Raw genomic sequence first — 26,233 nt, 5'->3', positions numbered from 1 at the left:
CCCTGCCGGCACCACCGCCCTCCAACCTTTTTGGTCCCCGGGTCCTCACTTTCCTTCCCAGCCGTCAGACTCCTGGTGACCCCCTACCCACCAGTTACTCTTGGTAAAACCTCAACCCCAAGTAAATCTTGAGGCTCCTACATGCTGGGGGAGGGGGCGGGTAGGGGTTGACTGTCCCAACTGCCGCCTTTCCCCCCTCCCTGTCTGGGGGGCCCTTCCGCTCTGCCTCTGACCCCCAGCCCTTCTCCCCTCTTCTCAGCTGTGACTTGGGCTTGTGTCCCCGTAAGACCAGAAGGTCCCAGAGAAATGGCCGTGCGCTCAGCTCACCCAGCCCCGCTTCTGCCGCCCCCTCTCCGGTCTCCTCAGCACCGCCTTCTGGAGCCCGGTCCTCCCATCGAGTTCTCTGCTGCCTTGACAGGCGCCCCTTCAGAGCTGTCTGCTCCCAGCCGCCCGGCCACCCAGGGGCCCGTCTGGCTCTTCAACGTGGCCCTCAGTGCGGAGCAGAGCTCCCATCGCGCGCCCCACGCCCCGTCTTTTGGGTCCTGACAGCTGGGCACCTCATCTCCTCTGCCAGCCCGTCAGCAGCAGCAGTCTTCCTTAGATACGTTGGAGCTGCGGCCTGCCTCAGAGTAGACAGCGGCTTCTCCGGTGGCCTCGAGATCCTGCAGGCCCTGGCCCCCTCCCCTCGGCCCCTCGCCCAGCCGGCGTGGCGGCCCTGCCTTCCTCACGGGCCTCCTGGCCGTTCCTGCCACCGCGCATGCGCCGGCCTCTGCCCGGGAGGTTTGCGTCAGGCAGCCGCCCGCGCGTCCTCCATGCTTCTTTCAGGTCTCTGTGCACCTCAGGCTCAGCCGTGTGTCCCCCGCCTGGGTTCTCTGTTAACACGCCACCTGACACTGCGTGCTCTGCTGGCTCCTCCCGTTAGAACACGTGCCTGTGGGAGCAGGGCCGTGGCTGGGCAGCACTGGCCCACAGAGCTGCTCGGTAGCTACTTGAGTGAGTGGCCTCAGCGCGGACTTTCAAAGCCCAAAGCCGGGACCCCTGCGTCTTTGCATCTTGACTAGTGTGTCCTGTGTCCCCGTCGCTGAAGCCCCTGTCGGTGTCGTGTGGGTGGCACCCAAGGTGCCTCGGTGCGTCCCGGCTGGCATGGTGGGCCTGCAGAGCACACTGAGATAAGGCGATCATTTTGGGTACTCTTGACAGTTTCCTCATTGATTTTTGGAGGCCTCCAGATTTGGGTCTTCTTATCTTCATTTCGTGATAAGTCAATTTGTACAAAGTTGGCTTAAATTTTCTCTACCACATAGTTCGTCAGTTTCCTCTCTCATGCCAGGATAACAAAACCTGTCATTACATCTAACATGTCTCTGATTTGTAAGGTTCCCCAAGCTAGTCTGAACACGCATGGAGGAATAGGAAGGGAGAGCTGGTGGCGTGGCGTGGCTGTGTTAGACGTGCAGTACACTGTGGCTTTCTCCCCTCTCCAGTTTGAAAAGAACACCCGGTCTGATCTGCTGCTCAAGGAGCTCTATGTGGAAAATGCTCACCTGACAAATCGCTTCAAGTCACTGAAGAGAAGCAATGAGGTGCCGAGAAAAAGGCCCGATTCTTGGAAGAAAAAGTTAGAGCTCTCAGCAAACTGCTCAGCAAGATTGCTACAGCATCCCTCGCTGTGTAGACTGCTTTTCTTCCTGGAGTTCGTTTTAAAAGAACATCTTTAAAGTAAACCACTGTGACGCTGTAACTTATTGTGGCTCACTGGCTGTACACCCCTGGATAGACGAGGATTGTGATTCTGTTTATCTCACAAGCATTTAATGAAGGTCTGTGTGCCAGATGCTGGGGAAACAGGTTGGAAAAGACTACTTTTTTTTTTTTAGTGGTCCTTGGGTAACTTATAGAGTTACATTCCTAATTTTGCTACTGACAAGCAAAACAGATTATGGGGTTCCCAGCAAGGTAAATGGTAAAATAAAGCAATTTTAATGTTGCACTTCTGACCTTGGCTACAGAGATTCAAACGCAAAGTCAGGGCTCTATAGTTTTACCATTGCACTGTTAGTGCTATGGGTTTAGTCACTGGCATTCTCGTTGGTGGATCGATAGAGACACTCCAGAAATGTACTTTCTGTGACTTTCAACTGGCGATAAGGGATAGAGGAAGGAAGCCTTTTTGTCAGGGCCCGTTCCACCACGAGGGAGTCTAGACAGTGCTGGTATTTTAGGGCTGTGGACTCAGGGAGGATGGTATCCATTGTGAATGCAATCTTTTCCTCATTGAAATGTCATCACACTGGAAAGTGTATGATATGTTTAAAAAAAAAAAAAGGGAAAAAGTATAGTTTTATATCCAAGATATACATAAAGTATGGTCATTTGGTTTACCAGAATAAACTACTGTAATATGAAGTCACTGTATTTGCAATTAAATCCTTTTCTATTAAAACCGATTAACTTCTAGATATTTTTTCAACTAAAATATTTCAGAGATATAGAAAAATAGTTCTATAGGAAGCACTCATATGCACTACATGAACATGCAGGTGTGTTAAGGACATTGTTACAGCATCCTGGACAGAAGCCCAGTCCCGGTTCTACTGCAGCCAACCTCTCTCCCCGTCCTGGTGGCCTCCGCTCTCCTGAAGCTGCTGCACGCCCCCTCCCCTCCGTCTGTCTGCACATTTACTGTCCCTGCTTGAATGAGAAAAGCCTTAAAGCGCTGGAATAGACGGAAAGATCAGATCTGGGGTAGGAGGACTCAACAACATAAAGTGGGCTCTTCTCTCCTTGCAACTCTGGTCACTTAACCTATGACAAAGGAGGCAAGGATGGACAGTGGAGAAAACCCTCTTCAATAAGTGGTGCTGGGAAATCTGGACAGCTACAGTAAAAGAATGAAAGTAGGACATTCTCTGATACCATACACAAAAGTATACTCAAAATGGACCAAAGACCTAAATGGAAACTTTTAGAGGAAAACATAGGCCGAACACACTTTGAGGGAATTCTCTGGCAGTCCAAGGGTTAAGACTTGGCACTTTCACTGCTGTGGGCCTGAGTTCGATCCCCGGTCAGGGAACTAGGATCCCACAAGTCGCATGGCACAGCCAAAAAAAAAAAAAGCACTCTGACATAAATTGCAGAACTATCCTTTTTGATCCATGTCTTTGAGTACTGAAAATAAAAATAAAAATAAACAAATGGGACTTAATTATACTTAAAAGCTTCTGCACACCAAAGGAAACAAAAACAAAATAAAAAACTAACAGGGAAAAAATATTTGCAAAGGCAGCAACTGACAAGGGATTAATCTCCAAAATATACAAATGTAGCTCTATGTCAAAAAAGTAAAAATAAAAAACCAAAAACCCGATTTAGAAATGGGCAACACAAATAAATAAAAATAAAAAATAGAAATGGGCAGAAGACGTTAGTAGACAGTTCTCCAAAGAAGATAGACAGATTGCCATGAAATGATGGCACATGAAATGATGGTCAGCATCACTAATTATCAGAGAAATGCATGACAGAACTGCGATGAGGTATCACATCACACTGGTCAGAGTGGCCATCATCCAAATGTCTACTAATAATAAAGGCTGGGGAGGGTGTAGAGAAAAGGAAACCCTCCTACATTATTGGTAATACTGTAAATTGGTACAGCCACTATGGAGAACAGTATGGAAATTCCTTAAAAAGCTGAAAATATACTAGAACTACTGTATGATTCAGAAATCCCACTCTGGGGCATATATCTGGAGAAAACTATAATTCAAAAAGATACACATAGTCCAGTGTTCATTCCAAACTCCCTTCCCATCCAAGGTTGCCACATCCCATTGAGCAGAGTGCCCCATGCTACACAGTAGGAAAGACAATTGAGTTTTCAACCTTGGGTCCATCACTTACTGTCTGAGTGACTTTGGTGAGGTTACGTAACCTTTCCGAGGGGAGCAGCTACTCACCCTCTGCTGGAGGAACCAGGGAGATGGGTTCCCTCTGTCCCCTCCCCAGCAGCGCATTCCTTGGCCCTGGTCCACCGGTACTTTGTCTTGTCCAGGCAGACGTGTTTAGGCCTGAGTTGTGCTCCTCTTCAGTCGAGGACCTTCATCATTAGCCTTCCTCTACCCACCACCCTGGGGTCTGGGGCCTGGTGCCCACCTGTCCAGGCCCACTGCCTCCTGCCCTCTCTCCAGAGCAGCTGGACCCCTCCTTCCTCCCCAGCCTTGCCTTGATTATACCTAATGTCCACCCTTACTAGACTGGCGCTCCACCTAGTGACAGCGCTTCCCTGCTTCTGCAGAAACAGTGATCACGCACAAATGAACAAGAGTAGTGACCGCTGCCGCGTGTACGCTTAACAAAATGCCCCTTCACTCTACGTGATAGCCTCCAACACCCACAACTTCATAAAGTTGGACGAGACAATTGAGGCTGAGGGTTTAAACTTAATATTTGAGCTGGGATTTGCACATGCATGGCTTGCCTGCCACCAAAATCTGACTCCTTCTGCTGCACCCCTTGGTTTTTCTTTATCACTGTGGGGGTTAGTTTATATTAGTGCCAAATCAGTACTGGGTGAGAGCTATCCCTCTCCCTCCCCAGGCAGTCTAATTTGCAAGCTGAGGTCACAGTAGGAAGGAGATAGATACATGGATCCATAGAGAAATGGAGAAAATAAATTGGTTGAAATATCTGAGGCTCATTTAGGGGCAGAGCCAGAGTAATAATTCAAAAGGGTTCCAGCATCCCGAGCTTTGTCTTATCCACATACGACTATGATCTCTCTTCTCAAAGCTGAGGGCCCAGACATGGCCCTTGGGTTCTGCCCTGCTACAGATGTGGTTTATTTAAGCATCTGAACGCCAGCATCCCACTTTCCTTTAGACAGCTTTCTTGTGCTCTGACAGCTTCAGAAACTAACCAGGGAGCAGATGTGGACAGAGCAGCTTGGAGCTGCTGGCTGCACTTGCCTCGATCCTGGAGAAATAGTTCTTCCATCCCTCAGCCTCATTCACGGGCTGAAAACAGCCCCAGGGCCCATCCGTGTCCCTGATAAAGAATCCTCTCTCTCCACCCCACACACACCGAGGTTCAGACCTGGGCCAATTTCACCACCTTTCAGGTTGGCTGTTGCCTGTCCTGCAGTATCAGAAATGAGAGGCTGACGCTACACTGTGAGTTTAGATCAGAATGTGCTCTTGAGCAAATGTGTGTTTCCTGCTTCTTCCCAGCCTCAGCCACCACCTGGGAAGAGGAAAAAGCTCATTGCTCTTTCCTGGGAGCCAGACTGAGGCAGGTTGAACATCCGCTCCAGCTGTTCTCCACACCTGGGATACGCTTAATCAGAGCACAGTGCGTCAGCCGCACAGACACAGGGCAGGAGTCCCCTCCCCGCCAGGAAGTGACAACAGCCTGTGACTGTATGCACGCCAACCTGCCCCCCTCCCCATCTGTGGGGACAGATCAGGGACTGAGGGTCTTGAGCTCTTTTTCCCTCTAGTGAGGATCCAGCTCGTGGCCTCACCATGTGATGTTTATACCCTGGTAACATCACTGGCAGCTTTCTCTGAACCTTACCATCTAGCACCTGTGACCTGAAGTGCTGAGAGCTCTCCCCCTTCACCTGTAGGCAAGCCGTTTGATTTCGGCTCCGGTGGCAGAGAGAACAATTTCAGAGTGAGGGAGCAGAATCTAGGCTGTGGCAAGGAGTGAGGCTGGGCAGCTCCTTCAGGGTGTTTGGTTGTGGGTTGAGCACCTTTGAGGCTGCAGGTAAAGGGGGCAGCATAGTTGAGGCAGAGGTTTTTTGTTTTTTTTTTTTAAATTTATTTTTAACTGAAGGACAATTGCTTTACAGTATTGTGTTGGTTTCTGCCAAATATCAGCATGAATCAGCCACAGGACAGGGCTTTTTTCTTTTTAACAATGGGAGCCATCCTGGTCAAAGCCTCTTGGTCCCTGCTTTTCCTACTATCAGACGCTGTTTTCCCAAGTAGACGAGCTTCCCTGTTAGCTCAGTTGGTAAAGAATCCACCTGCAATGCAGGAGACCCTGGTTCAATTCCTGAGTCAGGAAGATCCACTGGAGAAGGGATTGGCTACCCACTCCAGTATTCTTGGGGTTCCTTGGTGCTCAGCTGGTAAAGAATCTGCCTGCGTTGCGAGAGACCTAGGTTCTATCTCTGGGTTGGGAAGATCCCCTGGAGAAGGGAAAGGCTACCCACTCCAATATTCTGGCCTAGAGAATTCCATGGACTATATAACAAAAGAGTCAGACACCACTGAGTGACTATCACTTTCATTTTTCATGCTTTTCATAAATGGCCTTGATACCATATACCATACCACCTATGGTATTGAGGAAATTTCTATTTTATTGAATTTGTTTTTATCATGAATGGGTTTTGAATTTTTTCAAGTGTTTTTTATGCATAGTCTTACTTTTAATTCTTGAATGTTGGTAGAATTGAGCTTTGAAGCCATTTGGTCCTAAGATTTTAACTTTTGGGATTTTTTTAAAAAATTAATATTTGAATCTCTTTATTTGTTCCTGGAGTGTTGAGTTTTTCTATTTTTTCTTGTTTTAGTCTTGACAGGGTGTATGTTTCTCAGAATTTATCTATTTCTTCTAGGTTTTCCAATTTGTAACTGTTCATCAATAATAACGTCCCCTTATGATTATGCTTCTTTACTTCTGAGGTATCTGTTGTAATGTCACCTTCCTTTCTGTGGTTATTTCAGTTTCCTCTCTTTCCTTCTTCCCTTAGGTAAGGGTTTATTGATATTGTTTGCTTCTTTTGAAAAATGCACTTCCAGTTCTTGCACATGCACACTGGGCATTCTGGCACACGGGCAATGTGTTTAGAGGTGTCGCTTAGCAACGATCATTCTGGGATGAAAGATTCCAAACCGTTGAGCTTACCTTAAGCAAACCGTTAAGCAAACCATTAAGCTTACAGGCTTACCTGTAGTGCTTGTGTTGGGTTTAGGGGACTGTGAAGAGCCGAGGGGGAGGTGAGGTGTGTTTGGAGCCCATAGGCTCTGCGATGAAGAAGATTTTTGGCTACAGGAGTGAGAAGGGCGAGTCGCCCTTAGACTCCTCCATCAGCCTGGGGAGAGACAGAGGTCATCGTAGAACCAGCTTCCAGCCCGGGTACCACATCCGAGACAGGGACCTCAAAAAGATCCACAAAGCTGCCAGCGTAGGCAACGTAGCCAAAGTGCAGCAGGTTCTGTTGCTTGGAAAGAATGGCCTGAACGACAGGGACAAGAAGAACAGGTAAGTGGGAGGAAGGGCCTGGCAGGGCTCCCTCCTGTGAGTTTCCCCTCCAAGGCTCGCAGACACCTTTGTGGGATCCAGCGCCCCACAGACTTGATCGGCTGCAAAAGCCTTAGCTGCTTTCGGACCCGCTTATAATTCCCCTTAAAGAGCACTTTACTGGTCGTTTTAAAGTGATTTAACTGAATGTCAGTAATCACAGAACTGAAATGAAACATGAAAAGCGTCTTTTTTTGTCCTTCCTCCTCCTCCTCTTCCTTTGTTGTTATGCACGTGTTAGCCTGATGTACTCGTGAGTAAGAGCTCTCAAGTTCTATAGCTCTCAAGAAATCTGGAACCCCCTGGCTCTCACCCTGTTTTTCTCATGTGATTTATGAAAACTCTTCTTCTCATGGATTGTCCATTGTGGATATTGGCAGTGGACACATTTTTGATGTTGTTGGCATTTAATGTACACATTTTTATACCATAATGTTATGTATTACAGAAAACTGCATAGTAAGAAAAATAATCCCCATGACAGGTCAACTTCTGGGTTAAAAATCCTTCAGATACAATGCAATATCCATTTTATATCAGTATACACTTAGGTGTATAGAGAAGGACCTTAGAAGACAGCTTGGAAGTAGGAAGCTGGCTGTGTCCTTGACTAAGAGGACATTTTCTTAGGATCTATGGTTTTTCCATATTTAAACCAAATAAACATCGTGGTTTTAAAGATTTTGGGTTACACATGCTGTCTTCAATTGTGATGAAATTGAAAGTTTTGTATAGTAGACAAAGACTTTCCCTTTTAGATATAAAAATTTGCTTGATGACATTTTCTATTAGAAAGATAAATTAGGTGTAGATGGTGGAGAAATAGCCTGGTAACTATTTAGAGAAAAGTAACTAGATTTTTATCTCACCAAAAAGTTCAGAGGGAGTATAGATCAAAAATTTTAAATACACAGGGTGAGAAAAGTACCAGAAGAAAACTGAAATTCCTATCTATACATTTTGTGTGCTGACGAAGACCATTTTTTCTAGTTCTACTGTTCATTCACCTGAATGTTTTTAATTGGATGGTGGTTGCTGTACCATGTTGTGTTGGTTTCCTCTGTACAACATCATAAATCAGTTGTAAGAATACACATATCCCATCCCAGAGACCTCTCTAAGAGTGGTTTCAAAGGCAACATTCTGGAGTTTTCTGGGTTTTGGCACCAAAACAAGAAAAGAAAAAAAATCTGAAAGTTGATTTCAGTCAATTCAGTTCAGTCGCTCAGTCGTATCCGACTCTTTGTGACCCCATGAATTGCAGCACGCCAGGCCTCCCTGTCCATCACCAACTCCCAGAGTTCACTCCAACTCTTTCCGTCCATCCAGCCATCTCATTCTCTGTCATCCCCTTTTCCTCCTGCCCCCAATCCCTCCCAGCATCAGTCTTTTCCAATGAGTCAACTCTTCACATGAGGTGGCCAAAGTATTGGAGTTTCTAGCATCATTCCTTCCAAAGAACACCCAGAACTGATCTCATTTAGAATGGACTGGTTGGATCTCCTTGCAGTCCAAGGGACTCTCAAGAGTCTTCTCCAACACCACAGTTCAAAAGCATGAATTCTTCAGCGCTCAGCTTTCTTCACAGTCCAGCTCTCACATCCATACATGACTACTGGAAAAACCATAGCCTTGACTAGACAGGCCTTTGTTGGCAAAGTAATGTCTCTGCTTTTCAATATGCTATCTAGATTGGTCATAACTTTTCTTCCAAGGAGTAAGCGTCTTTTAATTTCATGGCTGCAGTCACCATCTGCAGTGATTTTGGAGCCCCCCAAAATAAAGTCTGACACTGTTTCCACTGTTTCCCCATTTATTTGCCATGAAGTAATGGGACCAGATGCCATGATCTTAGTTTTCTGACTGTTGAGCTTTAAGTCAACTTTTTTACTCTCCTCTTTCAATTTCATCAAGAGGCTCTTCAGTTCCTCTTTACTCCCTGCCATAAGGGTGGTGTCATCTGCATATCTGAGGTTATTGATATTTCTCCCAGCAATCTTGATTCCAGCTTGTGCTTCTTCCAGCCCAGCCGTTCTCATGATGTACTCTGCATATAAGTTAAATAAACAGGGTGACAATATACAGCCTTGACATACTCCTTTTCCTATTTGGAACCAGTCGGTTGTTCCATGTCCAGTTCTAACTATTGCTTCCTGACCTGCATATAGGTTTCTCAAGAGGCAGGTCAGGTGGTCTGGTATTCCCATCTCTTTCAGAATTTTTCACAGTTTATTGTGATACACATAGTCAAAGGCTTTGGTATAGTCAACAAAGCAGAAGTAGATGTTTTTCTGGAACTCTCTTGATTTTTCGATGATCCAGTGGATGTTGGCAATTTGATCTCTGGTTCCTTTGCCTTTTCTAAAACCAGCTTGAACATCTGGAAGTTCATGGTTGACATATTGCTGAAGCCTAGTGTGGAGAATTTTGAGCATTGCTTTACTAGAGTGTGAGATGAGTGCAATTGTGTGGGAGTTTGAGCATTCTTTGGCATTGCCTTTCTTTGGGGTTGAAATGAAAACTGACCTTTTCCAATCCTGTGGCCACTGCTGAGTTTTCCAAATTTGCTGGCATATTGAGTGCAGCACTTTCACAGCATCATCTTTCAGGATTTGAAAGAGCTCCACTGGAATTCCATCACCTCCACTAGCTTTGTTCGTAGTGATGCTTTCTAAGGCCCACTTGACTTCACATTCCAGGATGTCTGGCTCTAGGTCAGTGATCACATCATTGTGATTATCTTGGTCATGAAGATCTTTTTTGTACAGTTCTTCTGTATATTCTTGCCACCTCTTCTTAATATCTTCTGCTTCTGTTAGGTCCATACCATTTCTGTCCTTTATCGAGCCCACCTTTGCATGAAATGTTCCCTTGGTATCTCTGTTTTTCTTGAAGAGATCTCTAGTCGTTCCCATTCTGTTGTTTTCCTCTATTTCTTTGCACTGATCACTGAGGAAGGCTTTCTTATTTCTCCTTGCTATTTTTTGGAACTCTGCATTCAGATGCTTATATCTTTCCTTTTCTCTTTTGCTTTTCACTTCTCTTCTTTTCACAGCTATTTCTAAGGCCTCCTCAGACAGCCATTTTGCTTTTTTGCGTTTCTTTTCCATGGGGATGGTCTTGATCCCTATCTCCTGTACAATGTCAGGAACCTCATTCCATAGTTCATCAGGCACTCTATCTATCAGATCTAGTCCGTTAAATCTATTTCTAACTTCCACTGTATAATCATAAGGGCTTTGATTTAGGTCAGACCTAAATGGTCTAGTGGTTTTCCCTACTTTCTTCGATTTAAGTCTGAATTTGGCAATAAGGAGTTCATGATCTGAGCCACAGTCAGCTCCCGGTCTTGTTTTTGGTGACTGTATAGAGCTTCTCCATCTTTGGCTGCAAAGAATATAATCAATCTGATTTTGGTGTTGACCATCTGGTGACATCCATGTGTAGAGTCTTCTCTTGTGTTGTTGGAAGAAGGTGTTTGCTATGACCAGTGTGTTCTCTTGGCAACACTCTATTAGCCTTTGCCCTGCTTCATTCCATATTCCATAGGAATGTGGCACAGATAAAAATAATTTGGTACTTTCAATTTGTTTTAGAATTTTTTGTGAGGATTGGTATCCTGTGACAACTTTCAGCCTTTTCAGAAGTCAAGGGAATCTTGGGAATTTCCTGGAAGTCCAGTGGTTAAGACTCACTGCTCTGGGCCCAGGGTTCGATCTTCTGGTGAGGGAACTAAAATCCTGCAAGCTACAAAGATTTATTGTACAACATGGGGATTATAGCTAATATTTTATAGTCACTTTAAATGCAATATAACCTTTAACAATTGTGGATCACTGTGTCATACACCTGTTTTATATAATAATATATATTATACATCATCTCTAAAGCAGACTTAGATGAAAACATCTCATGGGAATTAGACCAACAGGAAAAAAGAGAAATGGACAAAAATTCTACAATTTGTAAAGTCTGTGAATTATAAATTATATTCCAATGTCAGAGACATTAAAATGTGAGAAAATGAGCATATTAGCATCATCGAAGTACAATGTTGTCTCTAATACTCAAAATATATCTGCAAAGGAGGAGCCATATCCTTTGACTTCATTGAGATGTTGTCCTTGTAAACTAGTAGTACTAGCAATAAATATGATAATATGACCTAACAGTTACTGAGCTGTTATCTGCCAGGAGTGGTTCTGCACCCTTTGCATGGCTCTCATGTAAGCATCACAGTGCTGTCCTGTGAGATAACTACTACTCCCTCTCCATTCTGTTGATGAGGAAATTGAGGCACAGAGAGGCTGAGCAACAGCTAATGAGTGACAGAGTGAAAGTCAAATACAAACCCAAGTTGAGCTGAATCTCAAGGTCATGCTTGTTCTATTCAAGTAGATAGTTCTTTGATTACTGTGGTAAGAAGAGCTAAAGCGAATATAGACTGTTCTTTGTCCAGAAGAAAACGAAATATTTGTTTTAAAGTGATAGGAATAGCATGCTATTGAACGTTTTCAATCACAGGAACGATTGTTTGCTTTGAAACAGTAACACTAGAGTTTACTAAAAATTGCTCTTGCTTTCGTAGGACTGCGCTCCACTTGGCCTGTGCCAATGGCCATTCAGCGGTGGTCACTCTCCTCCTGGAGAGAAAATGCCTGCTTAACCTCTGTGACAATGAAAAGAGGACAGCATTGATGAAGGTATGGGACAGCGAACCGTGTCCACATGAGATGGGTGTGATTTCCTGAGACTAAAAGTGAATTTATCTCATTGAAATATAGCAAACTGGTGAAGCTTGTGGCCTGTTTACTTTGAATTCCTAGAATTTACACTCTGTTTCTTGGCACAACACTAACAGGCCATAGAATGCCAAGAGGAGGAGTGTGCGACTCTTCTGTTGGAGCATGGTGCCGACCCAAATGTCATGGACGTCTGTGGCAACACCGCTGTCCACTACGCTGTCTTTTGCCAGAATGTATCACTCGCAGCAAAGCTGCTTTCCTATGACGCCGATATAGAAGCCAGGAACAAGGTATCAGTCACCTAACTTTATTTACCAAATGTTTGTGAAGCATTTTTTTTAATCTACAAGTGTTTTATTTACAACAGTATGTAAATAGGTAAACCGAATTGTTGAGGTCCTTTAATGGACTGGGACCTGGCCGTCTGGAGGCGACGATAAGAAAGTGAGAGAAAGAAAGAGGCCGATACTCCCTGGTTTACGCAGAAAACCAATAAAGTCCTTGAGACAGGACTTGTGTCTCTCACGAAGGCACCGGGCGCCCTCTCGAGAGTCTTAGAAGCCCGGGCAGGAGAGTGAGCAAGACGGGTCTCCGCGCTCCAAGGAATCAGCCGGGGAGAGAGAGAGAAAGACAGACAGACAGACATGGGGACCCAAGCTCTGATGGAGCAAAGGTGCTTTAGTGATTTTTCTGTGAGTATATATAGGCTGTAGTACAAGAAGTTTCTTTCGTCAATGATAAAGATCAGAAAACCAAAGGTACAGTAGCCGTTACCAAGGGAACGAGGGATGATGATGGTCACAAGCTCAGGAGACAATCCGTATCTCAAGAAAGGGGACCGAGACTAACCAGTTTTGTCGTAAAGAGATGTTTACTAAAGGAGATTCAAGCCTGTCTCACACAATGACCCCAGTTCCTGGGAGCAGCGTGCTGTTCCGCTTAAAAAGAAACAAAGGACTTGTGAGAAACAGCACGTAGGAATCCTCCTGTTAAACATGCCCTGACTTGAACAGTGTCCATGAGGCCCTGTAACCATGGAAAAACAATTCCAAACCCGAGTCAGGGGGCGGGGGTGAAAAAAGTCGGTGCCCCCAGAAAGGGCAGAGCTCTGTCTGCCAGCCACCCTTCTACCCTAGAAGGAAGGCTTTCCCATTAGAACATGCGTGGGGGTGGGTGGTGGGCTCTGAGCCCACAGGAAGTGAAGGCCTGAGGGGAGTGAAGTGATATGGGCACTGGCTGTTTACAGGGGCTCAGGGAATGTGGGCTGCTGGGGTGGGCAGAGGAGGAAGGAGACCCAGTGCCCAGCAGGGGGAGCTGGGTGAGTGCAAGTGGGCCCGGGAGGCAGCAGACCTGGAGCGCTGAGCCCTCCAGGACCCCGGGTTCTGAGATCCAGCCAGGCGGGTCAGGTCATGTTTGACACCCAGCAAGGGCGTTCTCTTGTGCTGGTGACCACTTGGTTCACCAGGTACCCCTCGGGGTCTTCCACGCTCAGCCCCCGGGAGTTGCTCGGCGGGGTGGCAGCTGTGCCTGGGGAGCTGCCCCACCTGCTCTTTGTTCAGGAAGCATGTGAAGTCTGGCCTCTTCAGCACCGCCAGGAACTCCCTCCACTCTCACAGGTGGGCTCAGTTTTCCGTGTTTGGAAGCTCCAGCCTTCCCTGAGTGAAAGTATTTTGAAGAAACCAAACTGTCTAAGATTTCACTTTAATCCTGATATTTCTCAAGGATTAGAGAGTAAAGCATTCCTTTATGTGTTTATGGCTGGTATTGGTGATAACACTGCACTTGTTAAAGGTAAAACATTTTCTAAATATTTTCCCCCACTTAAGGTTTTTTTTTTTTTTAATCAGTCTAAAATAACACAGTGAAGCAAAATTTGCCTCAGTAGACTTTGTCTTAAAATTCAAACATAACGAAAGCATTTTACAACATAATAGAAATCTTGCTGCTGTTCACAAATTCCCATTTTATGAAAAATGGTTTATATAAACACAGTTTCTCATTGCCCAAGTCTTAAGAGGGTAAAAGGAAAGGAAAAGGAGCAAGCAAGTGAAAAGTTGCAAGTCAAGCTGGAATTTTGGCAGTTGGAAAATGTCAAGAAGAGGATTCATTTATTTTAATATTTATTTATTTGGCTGAGCTGGGCTTAGTTTCAGCATGTAGGATCTAGTTTCCTGACCAGGGGTCAAACCCAGGCCTTTACCGGGAGCACTGAGACCCAGCCCCGGGACCACCACGGAAGTCCCGAGATTTTGGTTTGTGCTTTTTATTCCCTTCAGCTTATAGATTTCTTATATGCTTTTCAGTTTTCAGGGATAATAGTTGTTATTTTGAAAAAGAGTGTGAGTGAATTGTAAACTTGCCTAGGTGCCAGTTTAAAGAAGGCTCTGAGCAAAACACTGACAGTGAACAGGTGGTGATGAAGTGGGAATTAAGAGAGAAGAACAAATAACTACCTGATATTATCCTATTCTGGCAGAACCATCCACTTAGATAGGAGTCTAGACTCTGCTCTCCCATCTAGAATGTCTTGATGGGAAGGAAGTAAGGGGTTTATAAATAATGAGATCAGGTTTCCTTTTGGGTTAACTAGTCCCTGTTCTACCACTGTTTACCCAGGAAAATTTTAAAAATTGCAGTTTTGATGACTCTTGCCTCTTACACTTTTCTTTTTTATTCAAACCTTCACATAAGAGAAGGAATTGGCCGTGTGAGTAAGAGATGAGACTGGAGTGGTTGCTGCACTAATTCTCAGCTATATTCTGCTGGTGAACCACAATTATTTGGGAAAACTTCTTTTAAAAATGTATAAGTCTAGGCTGTTCGCTGTAGATTTTGACTGAGTAAATTGAGGAACACTTGGACATGTGTATTTAGAATTATTCCCTTGAGATTCTGATCCAGTCCTTAATGAATAACTATGGAGTGAATACATGTAATTTCTAAATGCCCCCTTCACAAAAGAAAGTAGTCTCTAGAAGGGCTGGAGTTTGATCAATGCTAGCTGCTTCTATCAGCTCCCTCCTTTCCAACACTATTAGCCTGACTTTTTCTCTGCCCCATGTTTGAGACATTAAAAGGAGTATCTTTGGCGATATCTATGGGCTTGAACGACAACTCCTTTTCCTTCCAACCACTCATCATTCGGTGACCCTCCGAGAGTCTTTAGCGATTTGCTCATGGCGAAGTCACTTCGTCTGTAGAGTCTGACCCTTTAAGGAGTTTGCACCTTCACTTAGCATCCAGGTCATTAGGTCAACAGATGTTTGTTACCAACAGGGTTTTCCTGATTGCAGTAATAGTAACTCCTGAGCCTTTTTTGGTATCATCTGCAGGACAGACTCTTGCAGTGTGTCTGTTAGAATTGTTGATCCCTGGCATAAGCAGATGAGAGCTTTAAAACCCGTGAAGTTAGTAACAGTACAGAGGGGAATTGTTTTAAGCATTTATTTTCAGCAGGCTTGGAAACTCATTATCCATTTGATTAACGGTCTAGAAGAATTCTAGAGATAGATTGTAGTTTCAACAGGCAGTGGAAACATTCTTGACTGTGAATTATGAGTCTTTTTAAAAGAATTTATGTTTACTTGAATTATGAGTCTTAATAGCCATATTTATTACATATGGGGACCCACTTTTTTTGTGAAACATATGATACTAAAGAAAGGAAAGGTTTCACATACAAATATTTGCTTTATACCCACCTGTTTAGAAACAGCAAACATAAAACCAAAAGTGGGCCATAAACCAAACATGGCCCTTGGATATGTTTAGTTACCTCCACACATTGAGTCAACATTTCAAATTTAGGAGGCTCATGCAGAAGTTCAGGCTTCTCCAAGGACCAAATCTGGACTCCCTTGAGCCCATCCTACTGTTTGGTCTGTGTGCAGAGGCCACCCCTTCTGTATGGGACACGTGTTTTCGGGGTTACCAGTCTCATCTGGCTTTTTCACTTAGTCAGGTCATCAGCTTTCTGTCCATAAGCATTTGAGTTTCCAATTTTTGATTGATAGTTTATTTTGATAAATATTTGAAGGTTTTTAAAGACAGTCTAATTAATCTATAATTTCATATTTTTAAAAAATCTCTTAAGAACGGGATTGAATTTTTCAAATTAGAATTTTTAAGTTGGTTGTGGCGGTTTCGCACTGAATAACTCTCACAAACACACAAGATTATAAGAGACAGCACAGGGGAGCTGATGGAAGAGCAACTCCCCGAGAAAATGTTGAGCATGTATTTATTGGTAATTTTATGTCGCAGTAAAGCAAGACAGACACCAGAACTCTAGGATTTTGGAAGCTTCCTTCTGGTGGTCTGGAGGTAATCACATGAGAGTCATCAAGAAGGGTCTTTGAAGAGAAGGTGGGGAGGGCGCTCATTCTGCATGCAGTTAGCATCTAGCGAATGCTGACCTCTCTCAGCCAGAATGTCTAACTTAAGGAAGGGCGGTGGAAAGAGCAAGCAAGGAAGAGAGAATGAGTAAGATTAAATTCCGGGAGACATGTCTGAGAAAGCAGTAAAACAGGGTTCCCACAGTTGATTTTTTGAAAAAAAGAAAATGTTTCTCTCTTTGCATGTTCATGTAGAGAATAATATTCTCACTGGAATGTCTGTAAACCTTTTGAGTTTACTCATGGTCATCCTTGGATAGGTTATGCATGCTACAGATGGTATTATATATTTCTGCCTCAGCATTGTCCCTAAAATATGCAGTTGATACAGTAGCTAAATGATACCCGCACCCCCTGCATTGGGAGCTTAACACTTAGCCACTGGACCACCAGGGAAGGCCCAGAGGAGGAGCAGATTAAAGAGAAAGAAGGTGCACAGGGTGATGAGGAGGAGGGGGCTCTCTTTGATTTACTTTCTGACTTTTATTTTTAAATTCAGAGAATCTATTGCACGGTTTTAATTTCAGCTTAGAAATAGGTTAACTGTGTACATTAGAAATGGTTTTCCCTGTTTTACAGGATGACCTGACACCACTGCTACTTGCGATATGTGAAAAGAGAGGGCAAATGGTGGAGTTTTTAGTAAAGAAAAAAGCAAATATACATGCGGTTGATAAGATGAAAAGGTACCGTTGTTCTTTTTCTTTTTAAAACCCTTAGTGCTGTTCTAGGATGGTAATATCAAGATTAAATGTATAAGAGGATTCATTTGTGATCAACACATCATCACTTAGGTAGAAAGTCAGTTATTCTGACCGGGAATCATGAACAATATATAGCAGGAATGTATAGCAGGATTCATATTCCTTTATAATATTGACTGATGTCATATGCAACCTGTTTTTTGTTTGTTTGGTTGATCTTATAATAGCTGAGGGATTTCAAATTAGTTTTATTAGCTTCATGAAATATGGATTCTGCTTTTTAGTTCACCTCATGACAGTATCGAGTTTAATTCTTTTAAAAGAATTCTTTAACCTCTACTTTGTATGTATGTATTTTTATAAGATGCATAGTAAACCTAAAAGACTTGGTTTTGTCTTATGGATAACTCTTTGTTTTAAATTACTTTGTTTGAAGAATGCTGATGTTATTAGATTGCAAAAGAGTCAGATACAACATAGCGACTAAATAACAACAGCCACAAAAAGGTGGTTATGACTCACTGTCACCAGATCCTGTGGGCTCATCAGGTTTTCATTTTAGTAGATTTTGATATTTTCATTTTTAATGCAGGTAGAAGGAAGAAAGATAGCTTTGATTGGATAAACAGTTCCTTTAACAGAGACAAGTCAGAGGTGAATGATACAGACGAAAATGATGGGCTTTAGATTCAGGCTAGGTTCAGTTCCTAGGTTTCCTATCGATTAGGGCTATCATCAGCAAATAAGTTTCCTGATACACAAGGCAAATAGTAATGCATCTTTCAAAGGTGCCTGTGTGTAAGAAAGATTTTATATATAGTATTTCATTTTTAGTGCCTAGCACATGCTTGTCCACATCATTAACTGCCACCATGACTATTTTTATTCCCATTAATATCAATATTTTTAATTTAAACCTGCAAGTAGCCTTTCCTTAACCCAACCTCTAGCTGACGTTGAAGCCGAATATATCAGACTAAGGAGGAAATGGGGAATTGATCCCTTAAATAGTCACCTGCCTCAGATAAGTGACCTCAGGATCATTTCTTGTCCATCAAGGACTTTATTATTATTTTTAAAAAACATTTATTTATTTAGAGACACTGATGTATGGAACAGTCTTATGGACTCTGTGGGAGAGGGAGAGGGTGGGAAGATTTGGGAGAATGGCATTGAAACATGTAAAATATCATGTATGAAATGAGATACCAGTCCAGGTTCAATGCACGATACTGGATGCTTGGGGCTAGTGCACTGGGACGACCCAGAGGGATGGTATGGGGAGGGAGGAGGGAAGAGGGTTCAGGATGGGGAGCACATGTATACCTGTGATGGATTCATTTTGATATTTGGCAAAACTAATACAATTATATAAAGTTTAAAAATAAAATAAAATTAAAAAAAAAACAAAACAAAACAACAAAAAAGAATTTTATTTATTTGGTTGCATGGTGTCCTAGTTGTGGGAACTCTTAGTTGCAGCATATGAGATCAAGTTCCCTGACCTAGGCCCCCTGCATGGGGAACCTGGAGTCTTATCCACTGGCCCACCAGGGAAGTCCCCATCAGGGACTTTGGAAATAGTAAGTGCTGCTGCCTGGCATCCCAGTGGGACAGGAGGCTTCTTTTCCGTCCCTTCATTTTAGCCTTGGAGGTAGTTTGCAAAGATGAACACTTGAGCCTGTAAATGGTCAGTCCTTCATGGAAGGGCAAGGCGTTCACTTGGTGAAGCATATCAAATTAACTGTGTAAGTAAGTCAACTCAGCTTCCTGAGGCTGAAGTCATCTCCCTGTTGTTTTAGAACAGCCCTCATGCTTGCTGTCAAGTATGAATCACCAGATGTCATCAGACTTCTTCTTCAGCAAGGTGCTGACATCTTTTCTCAAGATGTTTTTGGATGGACTGCAGAAGCATATGCTGTTATTAGTGGTTTTGATACGTAAGTGTTCACATTAAAATGCCAGTTCTCACTAAACTGCAGCCAAAAATAATTTTAACTGTCACTTGCTACGTGACCAGTGAGAGTTCCAGTTTGGTGCAGGCAGTTTGGAGAAAGGTGGTGAGATGTTCCCCCTCAAGAGCTGAAAGCCAAGCAAAGGCCAGTGAGTTACTCTTGGCTGTGGGCTCAGGGTGCTTTATCTCAGGACATGTAGACCTTGATCCTTAGAAAGCTTGACATTAGCCATTTCATTCCAAGTGTGACCTCTCAGTATGGTGTATGAACAGTGTCACAGTTGTGATATTTCTAACTAGTTCTTTGGGTCTTGAAATATTTAGTTCAGCAGCAAATCCTATTTTCCCTTGAGGACTTGCCTCTCTATATGCTTCTGCTTGAATTTTCCAAGAACCCGGCGGATTCCCTAAAATCAACGAGACAGTCCTCTTCCACAAGTCATTTGGAGGGGAGGAAACAGTTCCTTCTCACCATTCTGTTGCTTGCACTGATTCTACTGCTGAGCACTGCTGCTACAGCTGGTCTTGACAGGGTCTGCTTGGCAGCTGGATCTGGAGTCTGGATTGGCTCTATAAAGACTTTAATAAAATCATTTTAAAAGGAAAAAAAAAAAAAGTCATCCTGCAGTGGGCTCACGATTGACCTTTGCTCCCAGGCCACCCCTCTGGGTCCAGGTTCCCCAGCCTTTAAGATGATGCACAGGTCGACTTCAGAGTGAGAGCTCCTTTGTTCTCATATGTATGTTTGTCACTCAGTCTCTGTTGCAAAGCACCAGCACCCAGTTCGGGCAGCTGGGCCACCTAGCTTACCCCCTCAGTCAGAGACCCTATGTGGAGCCCATGTGTAGGCCTAGATCTTCACGATGAGGTGTCCTTGAGGCTCTTATTTATTTTTTCTGCTAGCAGATGTCAGTGGGGACCATTTTAGGCTGTGAGAGAGGGTCAAGTGCTCCTGCAGGGATTGAGCACACTTCCCTTTCTCCTTTGTATCTAGACTTGAACCTCAAGGCGGCTTTCTGTCCTGTGGGGGCACCTTTTCTTAGGTCACAGGTTCCCTGTCATCCTTCCCAGAGTAGTGGGTGCCAGCTTGCCTAAGATTCCCTAATTATGCTTGGCCCCTCATGGGATCTGTTTCCTGTAATAATGAAAATCTTCCAATGGATTTCTGTCTGCCTCCACTTTAAATGTTTTCAGAATCTGCCCCATACGGAATCCATTCAGCAGAAATCCATAAATCTCAAGTAAGATAGTTGGAATTCAGAGAGGTAAGCCCTGTCTAGAACTTGCCAGTACCCACTGTAAGAGTAGGGATATGTCTTCCAAATGAATTGGAGAGGAACATGTAGATTAAAAACCACTGGCAGAAAGATCTGCTGGTTCAAAGTTTGAGTAGGTAGAGAAGGAAGAGTAGTGGTCCAGGCCGGGTCTTGATTGTGATTAGTCTGCTTTTGGTGTAATTAGCTGCAATAATGGGGGATCATTATGTTCTCTCATGTAGAGAATTCATATGTTATAAATAAAATTAGGTACACATTATATAAGAGCTGATATTCCCTAAATTACAAACCACAAAAAACAGCTAAGCACCAGAATTAATAACAATTTCATGCAACACTTGAATGTTAAATGTATGAAAAAGCACACATTGGGATTTACTTGGAATTTCAAAGTAGTTGCAGCAATAAAGTTGAAGATGAAATTATTCCACTCTTTGTTTCTGCAAGCATTTTGGGGGTATATTATCTCATTACATCCTATTAACCCTCTTGTGAAATAAGGTAGTAATATCCCAGTTGTGTAGAGGAAGACTTTGAACTGAAGAGAAACAACACCTCCAGGAACAAAGAGCAGTTGGTTATAGAGCTAGGATTTGCAAGCTCGAGAGATTTTTTATATGCCAAGCCAAATCTAGTTAATTATTGGAGCTGTACTGCCCTGAGTTCATGACTACTTCATCTTTCTTTTCTTTCTCCTTTCAGTTCAGTTCAGTTGCTCAGTTGTGTTCGACTCTTTGGGACCCCATGAACCACAGCATCCCAGGCCTCCCTGTCCATCACCAACTCCCAGAGTTTACCCAAAATCATGTCCATTGAGTCGGTGATGCCATCCAACCATCTCATCCTCTGTTGTCCCCTTCTCCTCCTGCCTTCAATCTTTCCCAACATCAGGGTCTTTTCAAATGAGTCCGCTCTTTGTATCAGATGGCCAAAATGTTGGAGTTTCAGCTTCAACATCAGTCCTTCCAATGAAGACCCAGGACTGATTTCCTTTAGGATGGACTGGCTGGATCTCCTTGCAGTCCAAGGGACTCTCAAAAGTCTTTTCCAACACCGCAGTCCAAAAGCATCACTTCTTCTGCGCTCAGCTTTCTTTATAGTACAACTCTCACATCCCTACATGACTACTGGAAAAAACATAACCTTGACTAGACAGACCTATGTTGAGAAAGTAATGTCTCTGCTTTTTAATATGCTAAGCTGGTCTAATTTTCTTTCCAAGGAGTAAGCGTCTTTTAATTTCTTGGCTGCAAACACCATCTGGAGTGATTTTGGAGCCCCCAAAACAAAGTCAGTTGCTGTTTCCCCATCTATTAGCCATGAAATGATGGGACCGGATGCCATGGTCTTAGTTTTCTGAATGTTGAGCTTTAAGCCAACTTTTTCACTCTCTTCTTTCATTTTCATCAAGAGGTTTTTTAGTTCTTTTTCACTTTCTGCCATAAGGATGGTGTCATCTGCATATCTGAGGTTATTGATATTTCTCCTGGCAATCTTGATTCCAGCTTGTGCTTCATCCAGCCCAGTGTTTCTCATAATGTACTGTGCAAAAAAGTTAAATAAGCAGGGTGAAAATAGACCTTTACTTTCTCCTTTACTACATGCTAAATAAAAGTTTATAGAACTTAGAAACTTGAAATGTATGTGACAATTGAAGTTTTGATATTATCTCTGACATTGTCTGAAATGATCTAAGAATTTGATAGTTGTTTTTCATATCAGTGTTAAAATATTATTTATTGCATTTTTAATACATAGCTTTCAGCAACTGATTTCTGAATATAAAGAAAAGAGATCTAAAACTTCTCCTGAAAATAGCAACCCAGGTAAGTCATCTGATACTGAATTACTCTCAGTGATTCTACCATAGATAAAGTAGGAATGAGGAAGTTTCAATAATGAAAGAACTATGAAAAAATTAGGGTAAATTGCATGTGTATTTTATTTTTTTAATTAATTTCTTTATACTCTAGTGTTCAGAATTCTTTAAGAAGTTAATTGTAGGTGATTTAACATCAAAGACAGTATTGTCTGAGAAGAAATCCATCTCTGTAATATGGCCCCTAAAGTCCTGTATTAGATCTTTGTGTAAATCAGAAAAAAATTTTAAGTGAGTATGATGTATATTTCATCTATAGTCACAGTACAGCAGATTGGACATCTTATTAAAGTGAACTTTCATTTTTAGAAATGATTTGCATTTAGTGAATGGATAGTTAGTAGTCACTGTGTAGTGATTAGTCTCACTAAAATAGTTCCCATCATTAAAACTGGGAACTTGAATTATCCCTTCCTGATAGGATAAGAAATGATAAACAATAACTGCAAAGCTGAGCCGGTGTGCAGCATAGTAGTGAGAGATTATTTCTGAAAGATACCTACCAATTGTACAGAAGGCAGGAAAGCATTGCCTGGTTGAGAACCAGTTATTTTGCCTATTGCACCAAGCAGGTCTAGATTACCAACTTCATTCCTTACAGATCCAGAGAGAGTGAGATAGGTTGACTTCATTCAGTTCAGTTCAGTTCAGTCACTCAGTTGTGTCCGACTCTGCGACCCCATGCACACCAGGCCTCCCTGTCCATCACCAACTCCTGGAGTTGACTTCATCACCAAGTCCCGGAATGACTTCATTAGGATCAGATATTTTCTTTTGTGTGTTGGACAATAGTCATGAGAGTATAGTTTTGTAAGAACAAGATGTTCTCTTGCCATCAGTTAAAAGATTATCATAATAAATATTCAAATAGAACAACTTGGGACTCTGCAGGTTCTAATAAAAGCACAAAAATACTTTGCATTTACAAAAAAAACATTAGGTCTAGCACATTGTACAGGGTATCCAAGGATAAGTTTAACTGAGTAGACCTCTATCTAATCAAAGGGGGCTTCTCAGGTGGCTCAGTAGTAAAGAACCTGCCAATGCAGGAGATACGGTTTGATCCCTGTGTCAGGAAGATCCCCTGGAGAAGAAAATGGCAACCCACTCCAGTACTCTTGCCTGGGAAATCCCATGGACAGAAGAGCCTGGTGAGCTGTAGTCCATGGGGTCACAAGAGTCAGACACGATTTGGTGACTGAACAGCAAAAACATCTATCAAAGAACTGTAGGTTGGTTTATTACGCTAGTCAGAGGAGACACAGAGATGACAGTGTCTTGGTCTTCAATACGCTCAGAATAGAGTTTTCTCCGGTTAATTTCTGTATTTTTCTAAACACAATTTTCAAAGAAAACATGCTTATTTTTTGTTTGTTCACTAAACTGATAACTTTCAAAAGACTGATAGTCTTTTGTGTACTAAGCATTTTTTTGATGTCACAGGGTGCAAACATTTAAAAAATCATTGCCCCTGCTCTCCTTGCTCAAGCTTGCAGTGCTCCTCTGGAGTTACTGCATGTGAGTCATCCCTTCAGCTTCAGATCATGACGACCCCTGGGAAATGTTATCCAGTAACACCAGAATCCGTGGCTCCCTCCATCCTTCCCTCCCTCCCCTTGTTCATCAGCTTAGGATGTGATGATGTATGCCTTCCAGGCTGAAAAAGCATGATTTCTATAAACATTTGCCTTATAATGGGAAGGATTGATATAATGATATCTCTCACTAGTACACAGCACTCTTTGGACCATCCTGCTCTGTGTGGTCCAGATACTCTTGAGCAATGGAAGGAGATAGTCTCAGATCAGATCAGATCAGTCGCTCAGTCGTGTCCGACTCTTTGTGACCCCATGAATCGCAGCATGCCAGGCCTCCCTGTCCATCACCAACTCCCGGAGTTCACTGAGACTCACGTCCATTGAGTCAGTGATGCCATCCAGCCATCTCATCCTCTGTCGTCCCCTTCTCCTCCTGCCCCCAATCCCTTCCAGCATCAGAGTCTTTTCCAATGAGTCAACTCTTCGCATGAGGTGGCCAAAGTACTGGAGTTTCAGCTTTAGCATCATTCCTTCCAAAGAAATCCCAGGGCTGATCTCCTTCAGAATGGACTGGTTGGATCTCCTTGCAGTCCAAGGGACTCTCAAGAGTCTTCTCCAACACCACAGTTCAAAAGCATCAATTCTTCAGTGCTCAGCTTTCTTCACAATCCAACTCTCACATCCATACATGACCACGGGTAAAACCATAACCTTGACTAGACAAACTTTTGTTGGCAAAGTAATGTCTCTGCTTTTGAATATGCTGTCTAGGTTGGTCATAACTTTCCTTCCAAGGAGTAAGCATCTTTTAATTTCATGGCTGCAGTCACCATCTGCAGTGATTTTGGAGCTCAGAAAAATAAAGTCTGACACTGTTTCCACTGTCTCCCCATCTATTTCCCATGAAGTGATGGGACCGGATGCCATGATCTTTGTTTTCTGAATGTTGAGCTTTAAGCCAACTTTTTCACTCTCCACTTTCACTTTCATCAAGAGGCTTTTGAGCTCCTCTTCACTTTCTGCCATAAGGGTGGTGTCATCTGCATATCTGAGGTTATTGATACTTCTCCCGGCAATCTTGATTCCAGCTTGTGTTTCTTCCAGTCCAGCATTTCTCATGATGTACTCTGCATATAAGTTAAATAAACAGGGTGACAATATACAGCCTTGATGTAGTCCTTTTCCTATTTGGAACCCGTCTGTTGTTCCATGTCCAGTTCTAACTGTTGCTTCCTGACCTGCATACAGATATCTCAAGAGGCAGGTCAGGTGGTCTGGTATTCCCATCTCTTTCAGAATTTTCCACAGTTTATTGTGATCCACACAGTCAAAGGCTTTGGCATAGTCAATAAAGCAGAAATAGATGTTTGCTTTTTCGATGATCCAGTGGATGTTGGCAATTTGATCTCTGGTTCCTCTGCCTTTTCTAAAACCAGCTTGAACATCAGGAAGTTCACGGTTCACATATTGCTGAAGCCTGGCTTGGAGAATTTTAAGCATTACTTTACTAGCGTGTGAGATGAGTGCAATTGTGCGGTAGTTTGAGCATTCTTTGGCATTGCCTTTCTTTGGGATTGGAATGAAAACTGACCTTTTCCAATCCTGTGGCCACTGCTGAGTTTTCAAAATTTGCTGGCATATTGAGTGCAGCACTTTCACAGCATCACAGCATCATCAAGAGATTCTTTTTAAACATGTTAGTATATATATACACACACACACACACACAGACAGAAGCTGAACTTTTTAAACAAGTTCCATATATATATACACTATATACATATATATATAGTTCCCTATATATATATATATATATAGAACTTTTTTAAAAGTTCAGCTTCTGTGTACCCTACTTCATGCTCACCAGTACAAGTCTAGTCCCCATTCTCATCACTGAATTGAGCCCCTTTACCCGTTGGCCTCCCCCAACTGCCTTTCAAGAGATTTTCCTTTCTAAACCTGGAATCACTACACCTTTCATACTTCTCTTGCCTTCGGAAAGAGGGCCAGGAAGAGACCCCATTCTCATCACTGAATTGAGCCCCTTTACCCGTTGGCCTCCCCCAACTGCCTTTCAAGAGATTTTCCTTTCTAAACCTGGAATCACTACACCTTTCATACTTCTCTTGCCTTCGGAAAGAGGGCCAGGAAGAGAAAACTTCTGTTTCCAATGTTTTACCACGCTCGAAGTTCAGTGCCTTTGACCAAGCTTCCTTGTGATAGGGCGTTTTCACTGTGAACTGAAGAGCCAGAGAAGTTGTCATGTCCCAGCAAGACACCTATAGTCTCTGTTCAGTGCTCCAGGCAATAGAAATCCAGAAACACTGTGCTGTTTAAGCATGCTATTGTCAGCTTATAGTACTGATTGTATTGATGGTGTAGTATCATTTTCTCTCAGTCTCCTGGAGTTTGGTTAGGATTATGGTCA

General features: G+C 43.1%; 1 protein-coding gene and 1 long non-coding RNA gene across 2 annotated transcripts in view; both read left to right on the top strand.

Moving 5' to 3' along the window:
• The first annotated feature begins 259 nt into the window (after nt 1–259).
• LOC147361151 (uncharacterized) lies at nt 260–1,741 on the top strand. Its single transcript, XR_015139831.1, has 2 exons — nt 260–1,127; nt 1,485–1,741. It is a non-coding gene; the product is annotated as an uncharacterized LOC147361151 (long non-coding RNA).
• Nucleotides 1,742–6,830: 5,089 nt separating this feature from the next.
• The window catches only part of LOC147361150 (ankyrin repeat domain-containing protein 26-like), a 78,704-nt gene continuing 59,301 nt past the window's right edge, over nt 6,831–26,233 (top strand). The window contains exons 1-6 of the mRNA XM_086334751.1: nt 6,831–7,275; nt 11,903–12,017; nt 12,176–12,349; nt 17,033–17,139; nt 18,960–19,097; nt 22,147–22,214. Coding sequence (XP_086190877.1) covers nt 7,043–7,275; nt 11,903–12,017; nt 12,176–12,349; nt 17,033–17,139; nt 18,960–19,097; nt 22,147–22,214 — 835 coding nt within the window. The 5' untranslated portion in view covers nt 6,831–7,042. The remainder of the gene's footprint in view (nt 7,276–11,902; nt 12,018–12,175; nt 12,350–17,032; nt 17,140–18,959; nt 19,098–22,146; nt 22,215–26,233) is intronic.

The sequence above is a fragment of the Bos grunniens genome, chromosome 13 (assembly GCF_055505025.1).
Source record: "Bos grunniens cultivar Pamir isolate PY7600 chromosome 13, Bosgru_T2T1.0, whole genome shotgun sequence".
In the NCBI taxonomy this organism is placed as follows: domain Eukaryota; kingdom Metazoa; phylum Chordata; class Mammalia; order Artiodactyla; family Bovidae; genus Bos; species Bos grunniens.
This window is presented reverse-complemented; position numbering and strand designations above follow the sequence as displayed.